The sequence below is a fragment of the Octodon degus genome, unplaced genomic scaffold, assembly GCF_000260255.1.
Source record: "Octodon degus isolate 3935 unplaced genomic scaffold, OctDeg1.0 scaffold00015, whole genome shotgun sequence".
NCBI classification, from domain to species: Eukaryota; Metazoa; Chordata; class Mammalia; order Rodentia; family Octodontidae; genus Octodon; species Octodon degus.
The window spans coordinates 1248359-1268860 of NW_004524591.1; the positions used below are offsets into that span (position 1 = coordinate 1248359).

The following is a 20502-nucleotide window of genomic DNA, read 5'->3' on the forward strand; positions in this document are numbered from 1 at the left end:
TTATTCCTTTACAGGGGCCCGGCCAGATAGCTCAGCGGATTAAAGTACCTGGTTAGGCACACACAGTGACCTGGGTTCAATCCCCAGCCTGCCGTGCTGACCCTGCCCCCGGGGTGTGCTGAGATTGGGAAAGAGACTGAGCATAGTGGTAGATGCCTGTAATCTCAGAGCTTGGGAAGCTGAAAAAAGGTGGATCACTTCACGTTGGACCTGTGTAGTGAGTCCCTATATAGACCCTGCACTAAATACAAAAAAAACAAACAAAAAACCAACATTCCTCTAAATTTCAACATAGGCAGATGTCTGGGAATGAATGCTTTTCCTCCTTTACTGGGTGACATCTCCCTCAGAAGGCTGTGAAGCTGCAGGAGGCTGAGAGCAGCAATGACTTAATGATAGAGTGACCCCAAACGAACTGCAGTCATCCTACAGGAATGTGTGAAATTTATGATGCATAACTGAAGGGAAAAGGAGGTGCAGGATGTTTTACTTGTAATCCAAAATCTCCAAGTGGAAATACTTAGTGGAGGATGTATACGTGTACCTGGCAAGTTTTATGTACTTTTCCCCTCTTAGCATGACAGTGTTTGCAAATGATGGTTCCCAAGAGACAGGTGTGAGAGCAGTTCTGATTCACAGCACGAAACATGAAATGACTCCATAAACGTTTCTGACACACTCAACACCTTGAGTTCCCTCCCTCATTAAGAAGCACATCCCCCCTGGAGTGGAAGGATGATAGCTAAGATTAAGACACTAATGGTGTGATCTCTTAATGCTCCCCCTCAACAGCGTGAACACTTCCTTTAAAGGCAGCATCCCCCACCCTGTATCAAGCACTCTGCAAGGTGCTGAGAACATAAAGATGATGAGAGGGTACAGCCACAGCATTAATAATTCCTTTGTCAATGTTGAATCATCCTACAGCATAAATGGCACTGAATACCAAAGAAGTCTTGGGAAGGTGGTTGCTATGTGTGATGATAGCTTTTCCTGCAGAGAACATACAAAACTAAATTATTCTGAATTCCCTACAGGCAGCAATCACAGGCTAAAGAAAGACAGAGGTGACCAGAATTCTAGCAGGAAAAACAAACAAACAAACAAAAAAAAACCCATGAATAGCAAACATCAATCTGTTATCTTTTAAAATATAGGAACATGCACCAAAAGGTTTTCTGGTCACTTTCTAAAATACTTGACTAATGACCAGTCACCCAAGTAAGTGCTAAGAGCTAACAGGAACTAGAAAGTCAAGGCAAGGCTACCTACTCTGTAGGCTTTTAGTTTTTTGCAACTCTCAATTTCTAGTCACGTATTACTATAACACTGCAAGTGGTAATTTCAAAAATATTTGGAATTGAATGGTATTTAAGATGCCTCAGAGAAAAAGGGTAGTCAGTGCTACCTTGGGTGTTCTCAATGTGAATAAATCTTGGCTTCTTTGCTGAGATCTTCCTCCTAGCTTATTTTGATAGCATCTCTCCCAATATAAAGACATCACCATAGCTCTAAGGCAATTACATGTTGTTGTTGTTGTTTTTTATGTGACACAGGAGTGTGACCAAAGGGGGATTAAACCACAAATCTGATTCACTCTGAAGTGACAATGACTCCAATTTTTGTGCCCCTGTGGGAAAATGAAACGATAGAGAGGAGGGAAGGTGAGGGTCAGTAGAGCCTTTCAACAAGAGGCCCAGGGGAAGGTTGCTGTGGGTCACGGACAGGCAGACACTCGCAGGGCAATCTGTGCCAGCATGTCTAGACACAGCAGGAAGCGTGCTGGGCTGTGTGCGGTGGCCAATGCTGCCACAATTCAAGGAGTGTCTCTGAAGGCCCTCTCCATCTATTTTTGTTTTCAGGGTTGTGCTTCTGGCATGTCTGATCGGCAGAACTTTAGCCAACAGTGCTGCTACTTTGCTCTGGACAGCTGACAACTTGTAAGTTAGTTTTATAACATGGCTACAAAATGACATCAATGCCCATAATCCTTCGGCATTCATAACAATAAATGTTCCTCATTTTATGTAAAAATATAGATGCTGATCTGTGTGATCATGCTGTGGTAAGCTGTAAATGATGCATGAAATGAGAAGTACCAGCACAGTGCACAGAGAATTAAACACTGTATCTGCGCTCTTAACTGTGTTATGTGTACAACATACACACACAAAAATATTAGCATCTATTCTTAGCCTGCGCCAACTAATTATTCTCTCTGACAGCTCCCTTCCATAAATTCTTCAATATTTTCCCCAGAACTGAGTCTTTTCAAAAGAAGGTCAAGTTCTTTCATTTTCTTGCAAAATGAAAAAGCTCTTCAATCCTGCCAGCCTTGAAGAGAACTAGAGGAAGCTGTGAACGCGATTTCTCCTCACCATGACACAGGACCGCACTTTTCTAATTTTTTTATTTTATTTTTTTGCAACCCCATCTCCTGCTTTTGACTATTATTTTTGGAACTCTCCTGGCAAAAGCTAACCTGGGAACCAGGATTCACTTCCAACGTTAGCAGTCACTTGGTGGTGAGCCCTCATGCCTTCTGGCCTCATCAGTAACCTGCTTTTTAAAACAAATTTATTTTTCAACTGTTTACCTTGAATTGAAAAATGAGATTATATATACTTACACAATATGATGCTTTGAGAAACAGATGCAGCACATCACGGACTAACTGAATCAAGCCATGTTCTTATCTCTATGTGTGCACTGAGTGCACGTGTATGTAGTGAGAACACTTAAAATATTCTCTTAGCCATTTCTTTTCTTTTCTTTTTTGGTCTTTTTGATACAGGATCTCTGTTACACAGTTTAGGCTGGCCTTTGTTGCCCACGCTGGTCTCAAATTCACAAGAATTATGAGTGCTGGGGTTACAGATGTACGCCACCATGCCCTCCTCTCAGCTATTTTTAGAATAATATACATTGTTTTTAGTTACAATCACCTTGTTATATAATACATCTCTTGAACTTACTTGTATCCAACAAGTTCTGTCATTTGACCAACATCTCTCTACTCTCCCTTCCCAGTCCTATGGTAAACATTATGCCATTCTCTACTTTTTGAGTTCAACATCTTTATAATTTCACATTTAGGTGAGATCCTGTGATGTCTAACTTTCTGAGTTTGGCTTAGCTCATTTGTGCATTCTTTTTTTTTTTTTTTTTTTTAAATGTATTTAGTACAGGGTCTACAGAGTCTCACTACCTAGATCAGACTCCTAGTGATCCTCCTGTTTTCAGCTTCCCACATGCTGGCATTGCAGGAGCGTGCCACCACACCCAGTCTTGGCTTAGCTCATTTATAATGTCCTTCACTTTCACTCAGGTGGTGGTAAGTGACAAGACCTTCTTTACATAGGCTGAGTAGCATTCCATTGTGTATACGGTCCCATTTTCTTTACCTGTCCACATGCTGGTAGACACGTAGGTTAACATTTCTTGGCTTTTGTGAACAGTGTTGCAATGAACATGGGCATGCAGGTGGTTCTTTGCCATGCCAACCTCAGTTTCTCTGGTACACACTCAGTAGTGATTGCTGGGTCCCCATCACATGCTTGCTCAGTTTGCGCACTCTCCACCTGCAACTCATTTTAGTTCTCTTTTTCACCGTCCGGCAATAGCTGACTCTGTGTTGCATTCTACTCACAAAATACTGAGGCCATAAACCCAAGTTTCTTCTGCTCCGCCACCAGGTATGATACCCATCTCACTTCTGCTATCTCCCCCCCAGACCAAATAAACGCCCTTCCACTATTCACAGTAAATGCCTTCACTTGGGGCTTGGATTGCTCGGCTGTTTGCTGGATGACTGAACTCTGGATCTCAGTTGGGGACACAACAGTTACTCTCATGGGTGGGAAATGAGTGAGGAAAGGAACAAGTAAACAGTCAGAGTGCATGTACATTCTTACAACTGGAATTTCCTCATCTCATCTGGGGGAAGGTGAGGATTTATGGTTCCCAAGAAGATTGCTACATAGACACAGAATTTTGCTTAAAATATAAAGAATCTTTGCTCACAGTATCTTTATTGATCATTAGGAAAACATTCTTCTTGCATTTGTCAAATCTATTACCAAAGATACTATTTTCAACTTATGTGAACCCAGGTATGTTGTTCTAGGTAGAATAATATCCAGGCCATCTCTAGGGCTAGTAAGTAGACCAAACCAATAATCTAATCTTACTTTTAAAAATGGGGGTGGTGGGGGTTGGGGGAGAGCCTGCCTTCTTTGTTTTGTTGTCCACATATAGAAAATGTTAAATTATGTTAAGCAAATTATTTGCTAACTGTGTGTACTACATGGTAGAAGTTAAACCAAGAACCAAAAACTTGTCACAGGGAATCAACAGCCATCAAATTTGCTACATTTCTTCTCTGTCACTACTGACGAAGTACTTTAAAGCAAATTCTATCTGTAATTCCATTTTACCTGTTAACTAGTAGGCCTCTCTAAATTTTATACAACTGTAATGTCATGCACCTAAAAAAACCCCCACAGTGCTCTGGAAATATGATTTCATAAGCATTCAAGAGCAATTACCACATATTCCTAGTCATGTCGAAGTATCCTTCTTCTGGTCTTTTATATTAAAATCCTCCTCACAATAGCTGAGAATTGCTTACCAATTACTAGATATCAACCATTACACTAAGAAGTTAATGCTCAAGTAATTCCACAGGGAATGTACTATTATTATCCCTCTTAACAGATGAATGAACTGTCAGAAAAGATAGGAATTACCATGCCAAGCCGAAAGAGCTACTAAACAGTATGGTCAGGATTTTAACCCAGGTCATTTAACTTCCACTTAGACACTATAAAGTATATAAAACCACAGGAAGATACTTGTTTCTTGGATGGAAAGAAATTCACATAAATAGTTCAATATGAATCCATATTTTAAAAAAGTCCGTGCCTCACAAAATATAATCAGAATGATGTACTTAAGAAAAGGTCCTTGTAGGCACTGCGAAGTTTATATGGAAATGAAGCATTTCAAGGAAAATGAAGGTTTAACCGTATGATGGCAGCGGGAGAAAAATTCCAACTTCCAGAAAGTATGAAGAAGCTACCAGCAGAAAGTAAACTTCATCTGTATTTAATGACCAGGATACAACTGTTCCAGAGGCACTATCCTGCTGCTGATTTCTCAAATACAAGCCCCTGCCAGCAGCTTGCACGCTTCAACAGCCCTGTGGTAAGCTGAGTACCAAATGTGGCACTCAAGTCCTGTTAAACACGTTTTTGATGAGAATGAAATAAAGTAATGAATTAGTCCCAAGACAAATTTACAACCTTAATTAATGAAGCCCTAGAATACACCCATAAACAAAGTAATGAAACTTATAATGGAGGAAGTCAACCACCGAACTATGTCATTTGCACTGGCCCATATAATTTACAGTCTGTTCAAGATTAACTGACACCTGTGAAGAAGAAATACGTATTGGTCTACACATTAAGAGCCTGGAGCCTGTGGAAAATACAAACACCATGACTATTTCTATTACCATGGAGTACAAGAGGTAGTTTTAAATGTAAGCTAAAAGAGAACTCTAACATACAAAGTATTTTGCTTTCTTAATATACTGAGAATCCCTATTCCCACTCCTCTTGCCCAGTTAGTCCACATTCACACTCTTTCCTTTCTTCCTTCCTACAGCCCATGGCCAATCTCCCCATCTGTGAGTTCAAATCTAGACCCTCCTCTCCTAAGGGACCTGCGATCACTAGTGATTTCCTTCTCTCTGGGTGTGGCCTCCTCTTCAATACTGGATCCTTCCTGTGATCTTAATGAGTTCAAATCTCTCCTAGTCAAGCCTCTTAAGAGAAGAAACCCTACACAGTTCCTTTACTATCCACTGGTGATTAAAACTTGGTTGGGGAATAACATAGCATATTACCAACATTAGAGACAATAAGAATAAATGTAAGGTAGTAACTGAGAATACTGATTCTTCAATAGACTGCCTTGTTAAAATACCAGCTCCCCACCACATACCAGCTATACTACATGGGGCAAGGTATTCATCTATGTGCCTTGTTTTCCCTATCTATTAGAATAGGAATATTTGCAATTTGTACTTCATAAGGCAGTTAGAAGAGCTAAATAAGTTATTTTTAAATATATTTTTATGTATTTATTAGGTACAAGGTCTTACTATGCAGCTCAGACTTGTAGTGATCCTCCTATCTCAGGCTCCCCAGCACTGGGATTACAGGCCTGCACCACCATGCCCAGTTTTGGGGCTGGCACAGCATGCTCTGGGTTCTAGGGCCAGCACGGCACATAGTACTATACACTGCAGGGATGCTGTCAGATGTGCCTGGATCTGTCCTGCCACTTCCTACCACAGGGGTCCATAACACGCAGTGGGGGCCTAATATTCTGGCAGATTCAATAATCAATTTCAGAGAAAATTAAGATTTCTAAATACAGCCAAGCTTCAATGATTTTTTTTTTTGTCCTTTTTTAAAAAAAGATGTTTATTTTCTGGAAAATGTATCCTGATACTGAGGAGATTCTATGTGCTCCCCAGTTTTACAGAGCGAGCTAGAAGGTAGGTATTTTCACATAATGGTTCCTTTTTCTGTTAACACTTGCTAAATCTAAATACGAAATCTAAGACTTCTGATCACTGGCCTACAGTAAGAGCAGATGCAGCTCTGCTTAAAGTACTTGATTTCAAATACCAATTTCTATAACATGGATGACTATATTTTTGAGGCCTCTTACCAATTTCAGTATTATCAGTCAGTAATTTGTGATCATTTCTTGTTCACACTAGCAGCCTTTAAAGTTTCACTTTGTTCAATAAAATCTTGTTCAAGTATGAAAATTTTCCGACAAACATCGAGGCACTTAGAGAGTAACTGTGATGAGACCTACAGAGTTGGGGTGAAGACAGCAGGCTTTGCGGCCAGACGTCAGCGCTGGTAGCTCTGTTTTGCCTTTCATGCTCATATAAGATTAGACCTGTGATCTAACCTGTCTGGACCTTGGTTCTCATCTAAGTACTTAAAGTCCTTGGAATTCAGAAGGTCAGTGTTCCCCAAGGGCTGGCTGCCTACTTCTCACAGGAGTTTCTGTTTGTTTTTTGGGTTTTTTTTCCCCCATAATTAGTTATCTGTCTGGTGAGAATAAATATCTTCCTTTCCTCTGCCTTCCTCCACAGGCCCTCCACATTTGTCCCTCCGCCTGCACCGGGACAAGGTAACTTCCTACCACTATGGTCAGGGCACTGACATAAGATCATATTTATATTGTATTTTGTATCATATAAATTATAGTTACAACAACAGAAGCCTGCTTTCAACTACATCATTTATAGCCATTTACTTTTATTACTATGAGCTGGAAGTGGGAGGCGCAGGCCTGTATGAAATCCCAGCACTTGGGAGGCTGAGGCAGAAGGACTGACATGAGGTCAAAGCCAGCTTGGACTGCATAGTGAGATCAAGATCAGTCTCAGCTACATAGCAAGACCTCGTCTCAAAAAAGAGGGAGACATGCATCAATTGTACCAGGTAGAAGGAAGAAAGCAAGAATTGGTAGCAGTTCCATGAGGAAGGAAAAGACAGAGGTAAGTACTACAGGGGCCTGTGTTAGATCAACTCCACAGGTAAAAATCAAGGCCAATCTTTTTTTTTTTCTTTAAACAATATTAGTACAAACTTTTATTCTCAATGAACTAAGAGAAAGTAGCTGTATATCTATCCTAACTCTCTTGTGTATACATATATATCTATATATTTTTTTTCTTTCACAACAAAATGGTCCTTTATTTACACTTGTATGACACTAGGTTGCCTAGCAACTGAGAGCAAACCTTAACCAGACAGGATATTCATCTCAGGAGTGAGGTAGCTCCTTTGCTTTAGGCATTGGGCCAAGTCCCAACTATACATATGTGATCGATTTCCTAGCTTTGTGGCTCCCAACACATCCCCCTTTTTCATTTTGTTTTGTCAGAGATGGGTGTTCCACTGCAGTTAGAGAAGTTGTATTTGGAGAAGTCTTTAAAGGGCCTTTTCACACTTAAGATCCCTGCATTTTACCTCAAGATCATAGTGGTATGTGGTTCAGACACAAGTTTCAATTTCACATCGTTTCTCTCATATGAGAAATGCAAAATATAAATGGAAAGCAAAATAAAGACAATACAAAGTCCAGAAAATGTTTTCAGAGGGTGGGAGGTGTTGAAAGAAAAACTGGACATAGAGCTTGTGCAAATGGCAAAGGAGGCTTGGGAGAAAGTGCGAAAAAGAATTAGGATGTGCTACGTACAAGTACAAAATCCCCCACAATAAATGTCATCATAATATACTACAAACATGGGACAAAAGATAAACAAAGATCCCCGCCATCTCCGCATCCTGTAACCTTTTGACTAGCGACACTGCCCCACGCGGCTGCAGTGTGAGCCTGACCTGCTCTGCCCAAGGTTTTGAACACTCCCCAAAAGAACAAATGCTATATGGCCCGAGCCTTCAGCAAGGCCAACAGTGAATGCTGAGATGCCTCCGAACACCTGAGGAGCACACACTGTGCTTTCTACTTCTTCTGCCAGACATGTTTAGAGTGACTGTGAGTTGGATAGGCAAGAACTACAGAGCAGGGAGCAGAGGCTGGAGGAGGCCTTCAGGCTGGACTGCTCCCAGGGCCACCAGGGAGTGGGTGGGGCATTAGAGGGGTGGATGAAGGGAGAGGCAGGAAGGAAGCACAGCAGCCTAACCACACTGCAGAACAGAAAATGCCCAGCTCCTAGCTTAACTTTGGGTACTTCATATATAAAGACATTATCTGGGGGGATCCTGCACCTAGATTATTTTTCTACTTTGACAAAGTAAGAAGGAATAAAACAAAGGAACTCTATAGAGATCAATGCCTAAAAGGGCCTTTTTAGATAACTTGAAAATGTTTTTAACAAGATAAAATTCAGAAAGCCAATATTAATCATAAACCCATACAATTTTATGTTAATGCAATTAAAAACATGGTGGCCAAAGGAAATTCGCATTTCTCAAAGACTTCGACAGTAACAAGCAAGATACAGTGGGTTAGATATATTAAAGAAAACATACATTATATATTAAATGTTACAAAGGCTTGTTAAACTATCCGTATGCCACAAACACTTCAACAGATAAGCAGGTGTTATCCCTAAATCATCTTTCACATTTCTAAAGTGCTAAGCTATATCTTGGGTCAGTTTCCTAACCTTTAATCTCCCTTTCAAACGGTGCTGATTTGTGAAGGGGGAAAGGTCATTTGAAACACTGACTCATTTCCTCCAGTGTGTCATACAGATCTGAATGGGATTACCACTGTTATTCCCACACCTCAGAAATATTCTATTTACTGTGCAAAAAACATTGCCTCCTAAATTCAACTGGCACAGGTCATTGTGTAGAAATTAAAAAGTACACTTGCAGCAGCGATGAACACATAATTCACCAAATACTTTATGGTCATTAATGCATTCATTGAAAAGAAAATGTCTATATTTCATAGAAAAATGGGGCCAGGGAGATGGCTCAGTGGAATAAGCACTTCCCTGGCAAAAGAAAAAGGAAAAAGAAAGCAATGTTCTCAGGAGAGCAATACTCTGAAGTTATTTTGTTTCTGAAACAACATATGATTCAGAAACTTAAAAATTGTTAATATGTATTTTATTAAGTATCTATTTTCTAAAAACCATGGTACAGTTGGGTCATTAAGGGTGATTTCAGTGATTCAATTTTGCTTCTCAACTAAAATATATATATATATTTTTTTAAGGTTTTTTTTTAAATTTTATTTATTTATTTGTTTATGTGTGTGTGTGTGTGTGGCCAGCTCAGCCCACCAGGGGACGGGGCTGGCTGGCATGTGGTGCTGGGGGATTGAACCGCGGTCCCTCTGCTTTGCTAAGCTTGTTCTCAGTAGGTGCTTTAGACCACTGAGCCATCTCACCAGCCCCTAAAATATATTTTTAATTAAGATGACATACTTTGTGCTCCACTTTAAGATAAATATTTTTTTCAAATTAAAAAGTTTTAACATGAGCTGAGTTAAACAATAACTAAGTTCACTGTTTAGTTTTTTCCTAAAATTAAAACAGGGCCTGGGGGTGTAGCTTAGTAGTAGAGTACTTTCCTACCTAACCCCAGTATGGAAAGAAAAAAAGTTAAAAGTAAAATGAAAGACTTACCAAGGGAAAACTATAACAGGTAGAAACTCATAGAATTAAAAAAGAAAAGGAAATACGTGAAAAATTTCCACCCTTTCACACTTCTGAACCTTTAATGGGAAGGTTTTTAAGCATTTAGCTACTTGCTGATCCTCACCAGTTAGGAATAATGTAATTACTTACTGAAAAACAGAAAGACACAAAGCACTGGACGTAAGAGGCACACCAACCAGAGAGTGGAGAATCTATGTCTTCTGTGCAGTATCAATACAAATAACATGAAGAGCGGACTTAATACCAACACTATACTTTCATCTAATATTGATTATTACAATCCTAGAGCCCTTTTCAAAACCCTCTGCATACATCAGCCTATCTAACATTCAAAGGCAGGCAGTTTAGAAACTCTTACGACTTCTACAAATGAGATGGAGTCTAATGACATAAACGTGAGTGAGACCATGGACCGTCAAGTGCTTCAATCACAAATATCCACCTTCTAGCAACGCAATGCCTCCATCCAGGTGCAGGCGCTCACCTGATTGGCCTGTTCTCTTTACTGTCAAAGAGTGAGAAGATGACCTCCAGCTCCTCTCCCAGGTTGGAACACATGAGACTCTTCATCTGGACGAAGAGGTGGTGGCTGCTGGCCTGCACTGGGGTGTCCTTCTTCCGATGTCGGTGTTCCATCTGCACGACACCCCCAGCCCAAGCAAAAACACAATCAGTATGGATTGAAGAAAACAATGGCATCCAACCAAACGAGGTAGCTATGGTGTGAGCATGAGGTTCTCCACTAAAATTTTTTTAACTGTAGATTTGGTATCCAAATTTCAATTTTTCTTCTAACATCTCTAATAAGAAACAAATGAAGTTTGTAGATCACCAAGAAATGCTTAAGACTTTTTAAAATTACTAAGGATAAAATGCTATCAACTCATGAAGTAGATTTAGGAAATAGGAAGTTCAAATGATTCTGTCAATTCCCAGGGTGAGAATAAATTAGACATCTTTGTAAAAAGATGATATTTTACTGATTGTTCCACTGATGGTAGCTGAACAATGTAGCTACGACTTCTTATTTCCCATAATTAAAAGTTCTTTTGAAAATTACACTAAATTGCAAAATTGTCAAAGTTTTTGAGATAGGCTGTAACAAATGATATTTTGTTGCTAAGGCAAGAAAATGTATCTCATCTGTTGTGGCAGATGAGAGACAGACTCCATAGAAATAGGCATCTGTGGCCAGCTCCCTCATCTTGTCCTCAATGCAGCCAGCTGAGGCTACACTTGGGCAGGAAACCAGGAATGAGAACTCCCTTGGGTTGAAGGAGAGGGATCACCTATGGAGCCAACCGTTAGCATAACAGAGAAAGATGCTTATTCAACTCACCATCTGTTAAGTGTCTACTGCATGCCAAGCACTGGGAATGCAATGGTGAAAGAATATGCAGACAGCCCATGGTATCTACTAGGGGGAGCAGACATTTGAGAAATACACACACACACACACACACACACACACACACACACACACAGAATATCTATATTATTGGGAGAGTCTGAAAAAGGGCTTTTGACTTCCATCTGGGCAGTCACAGACGGCTTTCTGGAAAAGTGACACTGCAGCTGAGAACAAAAGGAGCAGGAATTATGACTTCCCCAAACTGTTTGCAATGACCAAGATGTTCTCTCCTAATCCTTCAGACACGGATACTTTTTGATACTTTCATAAAATACAACAAAAACACCATGGGCAATGTCAACATGTCAGAAAGTTTTCTTGCGCTTTATTCATTACTCTCACCCTTAGCCTGGTTACTAACAGTTCACGGTCCAGCCAGCTGAGGCCACACTCTGGGAGAATGATTCAGAAAGTAAGAAAAACAACACAAGTGTTAATAGAGCAAGTGCTTGGGAAGCTGAGGGTTACCACTCTCCTGTCGCCGACTACTAACGAAGTCATGCTTGAACCACTCGACAATTAAAATAAGTCAGGGATTTTAACTTCATGTAACAGAGCCATAGCCTTTGTTGGGGTTAATTTATATAACCCCATTTCTTTATTAGCTATCTCTTTCAGTTTCTAAGCAGAGCTCAACAATAAGTGACCAACTTCCTAAGGCAAAATGCCACCTTTACAATTTACAGTTGTGAGTGCAACAGCTTAAAATCATCAGAATATTTGCATGCTTTTAGTTTTTATTTTGAGCTACTTCAAAAGCAAGTGTAACAGAATGTAATCAACTAAATGCATCTCTAATTACTGCGTACTCAACAGGTACACTGGGTATTGTTCTGTAAATCTGAAGAGTAAGTGCAATTTTTAAAACGTAGATGTTGGCATTGTGGTATGTTTTAGTCACATTATTAGAGAAAGGTTCCTGGAAAAAAAAAATTCTAATTGTAGGGGAAAAAAAGTCATAATTCCGCCTTTTTTTTCTAAAGAGGCTGATTTACTTTGTGTTTTAAAAGTTCTTTTTACTACAGTAAAAAAGCATCACACATTCACAAAATTACATTTTTTATTTTTTTAAACAAAGAAGTTTATTATTTTAAACAAAGAAGTTTATTTTCTCCCTAGAATTGATATATTACTCTCTAAGTTCCTTAAGATGCCCAACATGTGAATATGAAAAAGAATATCACACGATATGAAGAAATGAATGTCCACCAAAGGCCAGGGCTGGAGCAAGAGGTAACAACCTCGTGAAAAGAACTGGCCTCGAGCAGCTGTCTGCCCTTACTTCCAAGAGCACGAGGTTTCAGCATCAATCACGACATTCACTTAAGAACCCAACAAAAAAATGAGTTCCCTTACTCATGCAAAGAATCCAATATACTGAGATCAGTGGTTCTCAACCTTGGTTGCACTTTACAGTTACCAAGAGAGCTTTTAAAAAATACTTATGCCCAGGTCCTATCCCAGAGCAATTAAATGAGAATTTCTAGGGGATAAGGGTGCAGACAGTGGTAGTTGTAAAAGCTCCCTTGGTGACTCTAATGCGCAATGGAGGGTTGAGAATCCCTAATCAAGATCATATGTAGAGAGCTGCAAATCACAGCAAAGTGAAAAATGTATTGTTACATCTTTTAAGTAACTGCCTTAGAACTGATGGTCTTTGTATTGATACTAGTAATGAGCTTGCCTGGTTCTGCCCTTTGCACTGAAAAGCATGGGCCTGGTGTCTGGCACACTCTGCCGATGCTATCTTCCCCTTTGTCTCCACTCATCATTCTTCCAGGCCTAACATGGATTTGGGTTATGTAGGTTATGATCACTTGCTTATCTCTCGGTAATTCACTGCTTTGGGAAACTGCTAAAAATAACGCTATGAAAACATTATTGCAATAACAATTAGGCATGTTCACACTTCTAAGAATGAAAATTTGGTAGTGATAACACAGAGGCAAAAATCATCAAAATATTTTATGGTTACAAATATACCCACTAACTACTCTACATGGGCTTACAGTATAACTAGATCTCTGGGTAGGAAACAAAGATTTATTTATTTATTTATTTATTTATTTATTTATTTACTTCACTGACTTAAAGTTTCGATCTTCAGATACTGCATTCATTAGTGGATGAACTATCTGTGCCAGAGTCCCTCAATCTCAGTACTACTAACAATTTGCACATCTTCATTGTGAGGCTGCCTCGGGCTTTGTAGGATGTTTAGCAGCTATCTGGCCTCTCTCCACCTCAACCCCTGTTGTGACAATCAAAACATGTCTCTGGACAATGTCAAATGTACCCTCAGGGGAGGGTAAAATGACTACTGTTTTCCATTTTAGAACCTGCTCCCTAACCCACTGAGGATTGCAAAGCAAGGACATAACATGATATTATGAAACCATACAAGGTTCCTCCAAAGATATTCTGCAGGTGCAAATCCAGCTAATTAGCACCCTTTATTTATTGCAGGATTGAGATCTGGCCTTTGGCACTACACCAGACTCTCTAAGTGGACATATGTTAGCACTACAAGGGTTAGCACTTCGACTGCTTAGCTGAGCCTAATTAGGTGAGAAAGACCTGCTAACAAGGCTAGCAAATACCTAAACAAAGTCTTTCTTTTTCTCTCTATGAAATATGAAGTTAGTAAGATGCAAATGCTTGTGTTTCAAATATAACTCTGGTAAGAAAGAAGTGAAACATCTTCTGTCGGGGCATTTTAGTCCCTGATCCAAAAGTGACAATAACTGCCAAAAGGAAGAGACTGGTGATAACTCCCAAGTCCTCCCAGTGAAATCCAGCCAGCCATCACTGTCATGTTGCACAGGAAAAAGACCAGGACTAGAGAGAATCGGACTATCGCAAGGCCAGGACACAACAGGAACTTCAAAAAGGAAGCTGCCTTACAAGAGAAAACTTATCCTCTGAAGTTTTTAAGCCCTGGGTTTTCCTCGAGGCTTTACTAGAAATAGTAAAATGCAGTTGCTCATGAGGAGAAGTTAAGTTTTCATGCAATATCACCATGTTTTATTTTCCTCATCTGAAAAATGATGTTTGGACTAGAAGCTGAGCTATAAAACACTAAAATACCCAGTCTTTTCTTTGCTACCAATGGCAAATCAGAGTCTAGATGAAAGCCTAGGGTCTTAATGCCATCTGCACTCCCAGCAGCCATCACTGGATAAATGGCAGTGTTAGGGGAGGTGAAAACAATGTGTCACCCCATATGCCACGCTAACTGACACGAACACAGAAAATCAACCTGGAGAAAATAAATGTATTTGCACCAGACATTATTAGTGGCTTATTAAACATGTGACATCTCCAGTGAACCTGGGAGTGAAGCCTATGTTCTGCCAGTGAGATGTAACTGTGAGTGTGCAGAACTTCTAGGAAAGCTGCCTGAAGTAAATGAATGAACCACTGGAAACTGTCCTTATGAGTGAATGAAGCACAGACACAATGGCTGCCACTCTTGCAGCTGTGTGGTACTTTAAGGTGTCCTTGATGGTGGAACAGAAAAGGTAAGAGAACAGAAAGGTCAGGGCAGAGCAGAGAGGGAAGAACCTCCCCACCTGTTCACACCACACACCCTCAAGGCAACTCCGAACTTCCAGCATCTAGACTTGCATGTTAAGAATCAAATTTCTGTCATATTTAAGCTTCAATATATTATTTATTTCACTAAAATCACCCAAATTTAAATTTAAAACTTAACATATACAATGGTAATTATTCTTATATTGTCTCTCTCACACAGGTGAGATAAAGATGAGAACGGATAAAAACTGACTGCATATTTAGATGTTTTGCAGCTGTAACAGAAGGCACTTTACATATGTTTCTTATGTAATCATAATAAACATGGAAAGGCTTATTTCCCTGTTTAGTAAGATGAAGAAAATGAGGCTCAGAGAAATTAAATGTGAAGTCCAAGACAGCAGAGCCGGCACAGCCTGCTCTAGCTGTTGGGAGCCAATCCACGGTCCTTTTCTAATATCATGAATGAACTCAGAAAGCTCTGTTTATTAAGTCAAACAAGATTATCATGCTCATAATAGAGCAAGAGAGTGAGAGTGCAAACTAAAGAAGTTTAATAAAGAAAGGGAGAGGGCCGGAAACAAGAAAACAGGACAACTGAAGAAACTTCAAATTCAAATTTTTTTTTTAAAAAATGAGGAAATATAATGTTCAATGGGTTAAATAAATTACAGAGATGTCATATCAGAGGGTGTGACGGACAGATGAGCTATACGACTTCCATGATGGCCACAACGCAGAACACTACTGTTCTCTTCCTTCCTCCTTTCCTCCCACCATTCACCTTTAGCTGTCCTCTCGCGGGGTGCCAGACTCTCTGCTTAGTATGCAGCACGCAGCACTGTGCTCAGGAAGTTCAACGTGCAATAAAGGAATCATCTACAAAAATGGAACATGCTCCCCTAACAGTATAAAATACATATAGACAATCTGGGTTATTAAAATAACCTGAAAAAATATTCACTGTGTGTTATGGTTTGTGTCTATTTGTCCCCTAAAAGCCTCATGCAGTCACTGAGGCGCAGTTCTACAGTTCTTAATTAATTCATGATCCAAGGCTGGGATTATGGGTGTGAGTGCTACACCTAGCCTGGCCTGGATAGCCTGAACGCAACTTGAGGGAGACGGACTTGCTCTCTGTAGCCACTGCTGTTGTTCCTTCTCGCTTTTGCTCTAGCTATTTTGCTGCCTTCCTCTGTGAACTCCTGCCCTCTGCCATGTGGCACTCTGCCTTGGAGCCAGCTGAGTGTGGACTGAAACCTCCAGTAATTGAGCTAAATAAACCCTTCCTTCCTTCATTTTCAGTGTCAGGTATTTGTCTCAGCAACGAGAGAAGAGTAACTGAGAAACTATATCTGGCTTCTCAAAATCCAGCACAGCCCTGCCAGACTTATGGATGTATTTTGCCCATATTTTTCAGACAGGGATAATGCTTTGGGTAAGAATGTTCCATTATTCGCTATATACTAGATGCTTGCAATGCTGCCCCAGAAGAGGCAGATCTTCTAAATGACAGTCTATTTCTGACAGTCATTCTTCCCAGGAACATTAGCCTAAGATACAGTAAAGAGACCACAATAAAGTTATGCTTAAGGTAATGTCCTTCCAAACCATCATCTTCTCTGACTTAGTGAGAAGAGAGCTTAGTTAATGGTAAGAAGTCATATATACTGCATGTAAGTATCTAAGAATACACGGCTGGATTCAAGGTAGTCTAGATCAAATCTCAAGAATGTAGATACCACATAAAAAATACTGGACTTTAACCCTATAGATAACCAAAAAAAAAAAACCCCAAAATAATGCAAAATTCAAGTCACAGGTGATGCTGTGATGGGTAATACCAAATATCTTGGCGTTATCAATGGTAGCTAGCACTTAAGAAGAGTTTGGGCCCAGCAATGGGTAAGAGTAGAAGTTGAAGACAGAGGAGACACTTTCCACAGCATGAGGTCCTAACAACAATGGGGAAGTGACAGGGACTAACACATGGTGAATAATGGCTAGAGATCCTTAGTAAGAAAATTATCCTGAAAAAACACAGGTACTTGATGCCTGTACATATCTCACTAAACCAGGCAAAAAGAAAAAGATTTGCAAAACATCTTAAAGCTCTAAATTTACTCTTGAGTGTCCAGGACTTAACAGCCCAGTGGAGAATATCATGGCACCCTGAAAGTGAAAGTGTCTTGGTTTATACCAGGAGCACGGTCACCTCAGCTTCTAATTCTCTTTCTTCTTTTCTAATTTAACCTGGAACATCCTGTTCTTACAAAATCATGTAAGAATGCCACAACAACTAGAAAATTAGAGGTGCAGCTATGAATCAGTATTTCTTGTACCTACCAATCGGTAAAGCTCAGTAATGCTGATGTCTTCAGGATCCACCATTGCATATTCTTTCCTAGGCACCAGGTCCAGTCCTAGTTGTCTAGAAAAGAAATTGGAAAAGTGTGGGAGAAAAGTTACCTCTGTGGAATATACAGAATATACAATTCCACCTTGATAGTAGAGCTATCACCCACCATACTTCTCTCCCCCATAGTTCTACCTTGTATAACTTGTTCCTATAGCTAGTGTAGAAAAGTTAGCAGGCTGAACAATGAGAATACTTTGAGAAGCAAAAGATGCCAACAATAGGTAAATCCAGGGGGCACTGACTGACACTTTGGCTGGAATGAATGTCCCTGTCAAGCAGGCCTTGGCACTGTATGATGGGAGTCTTCAGCACGTACGAACTATCACCAGAGAAGGCCCCTATCCTACAGTCGGGTAGGAAGTAGATCTAGAAATAATTTAGTTCTGGAAATGAGTTGAAAGAGGGAATATTGTTCTTTGGAATACGACCTGGCAGTGAGAGTCTATCCAATGTAAATCTCTAGCTACCTGTGTTAGAGGTTCTCCTTCATGACAAGTTGTAGAATCAGATATTAAAAGAAACCCAGTAAAAGTAGAAAACAGAAATTGGAGGAGGGCAGTTCTAGGTCTGGGTTGCAAAAATGGCTTAATCTCTTGTAAGTATTGTTGGCTGACACATAGCTTACTGTAACAAGAAGTGTCCCAAGGTTATATTCAACCTCACAGGAACCAAACATAGCAACTGATTTAGGATGTCTGAGGAGAGGAATGTGACTAGAAGCCTGTTCTGGCCAGTAGCCCTCTGATGACCTCATCTTTAGGCTACCTACCGTTCAACACTGATACCAACCACATACCACTTTTCATGTTCTTAACTATCCATAGGCATCCCCAGTGGCATCACTACACTCTTCCAATGCCCTGCAGACGAAGGCCAAAATGCCCTTATAGTCTACCTGACTATCTTCAATTACTGCATTCCAGGCCTCATGTTTAAGTCCCCAAGGATAACGTTCCACATGCCTTCCGGTCATCCCTGAGAGAGAAGCCTTCTGGCATTATGCTTCCAATTACAGACCCACAGGTTCTCACTTTAGTATTAAAAAAAAGAATCCTGAAATTTTATGTCCTTCTCAAAATCTCATTAAATGAAACTTATTAATTCAGCACCTATTTCAAGCCAAGCCACCCTGTGAGATACTTGTTTTTAAAATGAGGAGACTGTTATCTTCTTGATAGTAGGAACTATCTTTCCGTTACCAAAATACTTTCATTTTCCTAAATTATGTTACTATTTGAGAAATTTAAAAAAAGAAAAAAAACGCATCCATTCCTTTAGTTCAAATTTCAAATCATATCAAGCACCATGATCTGTTTGCAAAATCTCCATGCCCCCTCCTGAGTATCCACGCATTCCCCTGCTATGCCTCCCCAGGGATGCTGGTAGGATCTGTTTTCATTCCTGTCCCCTCCCAAGAGAGAGCTACTGCACTGAATGATAAGGTGTCACAGCAGGGCAGGTCTACGTTGCTGATAAAAGAGTACAAAGCAAAGGAAAGAGACCACATAGCCACATTGGGATCACAGTTTGTCTTTCCAAAGCTCTTTCTATTTGAATCTGGCCTACTCATATTCTATCTTAGAAAGGCAGGGCAGAGGGCAGAAGGCATGTTCCCTTTTCACTGCTCACCAGACTGGCCTGCAGGTAGGCACCTGCCTGCAGTAAAATGCATCCACAGGGTTGGCCATTGATTTTTGACATAAAATGTATATTTCAAACAGGAATAACAGCTATTGGCTGCCAATGAAATTCCTCCTTTATGAATTTCATCTTGGGAATTCAGACAACATTACTCATGTGGCATGAAGAGTAAGATCTGTGAAGAGCAGCTGATGTGCATCACTAAGAATGAGGAAGAATAAACGCCAGCACCAGAGTCTAGAGCAGGTGTGGACTCCAGTACTTTCCTCAACTTTCAGGCCAGGTATTACGAAAGTTCCTGGCTCTGCACATGCTGATGATTAAAACTGGACCCATATGTTTCACCATGCCCTAAACTAAATTTTTGATAAATCAAAAATCTAAGTATTAAAACAGTGTTAAGGTTTGTGTCTAGTTGTCCCCCCAAAGCCTCTTGCAGTCATGGGGTGGACTTCTAGACTTTGTGACTAACCCATGATCCACTGGGATTATGGGTATGAGTGCTACTGGGATTACAGGTGTAAATGCTGCTGGGATTATGGGTGTGAGCACTACACCCAGCCTACCCACAGATAGCCTGAATGCAAGATAAGGCACACAGACTTGCTCACTGTAGCCCTTGTTGCTGCTACTCCTCCTTTTGCTCTCTCTTTCTTTGCTGCTGTCATGCAAGATTGCTGCCTGCCATGTTCTGCTCTGCCTTGGAGCCAGCCTAGTATGGATTGAAACCTCCACTGACTGTGAGCTAAACCTTTCCCTCCTTCATTTTGAGTGTCTGGTATTTGTCCCAGCAATGAGAGAAAAGTAACTGAGACAAACAGAAACATTAAATCTGCTGGAAGATAGAATACATAGAATTCATGAAGACACTGGTGTAGGAAAAGACTGAATGAATAAACCGCAGTTGTACATGAACCGTCACAAAGAATCAACAACTGGGATCTCATCTTATTAAAAAGCTTTTGCACATCTGGACCACCCGAGATCAGTGCCTTATATTATGCGAATGATCTCAATCAGTGCCTGCTGACATAACTAAATCTGCCTCCAAATCCTAAAGAAAAAAGTTTTTGCATAGCAAGTAAGACTACCAACACAGTGAAGAGACAACTCATAATGGGGACAAAAATGTTTGCCAGTTGATTCTTAGATAAAAGATTACTATCAAGAACATATAAGAGTCCCAGCCCAGGCACAGCGTGGGCCCGAACCTCTCCCAGCCCCGCGGGCCGCCCCCCACCACTCTGCAGTGCCTCCCCC

General features: G+C 40.3%; 1 protein-coding gene across 1 annotated transcript in view; it reads right to left on the reverse strand.

Annotated features, from left to right (window-relative positions):
• Positions 1 to 20502, reverse strand: part of Dock4 (dedicator of cytokinesis 4) — a 452226-nt gene that overhangs the window by 193518 nt on the left and 238206 nt on the right. The window contains exons 7-8 of the mRNA XM_023709867.1: positions 17529 to 17613; positions 10719 to 10870 (exon numbers count right to left, since the gene is read on the reverse strand). Coding sequence (XP_023565635.1) covers positions 10719 to 10870; positions 17529 to 17613 — 237 coding nt within the window. The remainder of the gene's footprint in view (positions 1 to 10718; positions 10871 to 17528; positions 17614 to 20502) is intronic.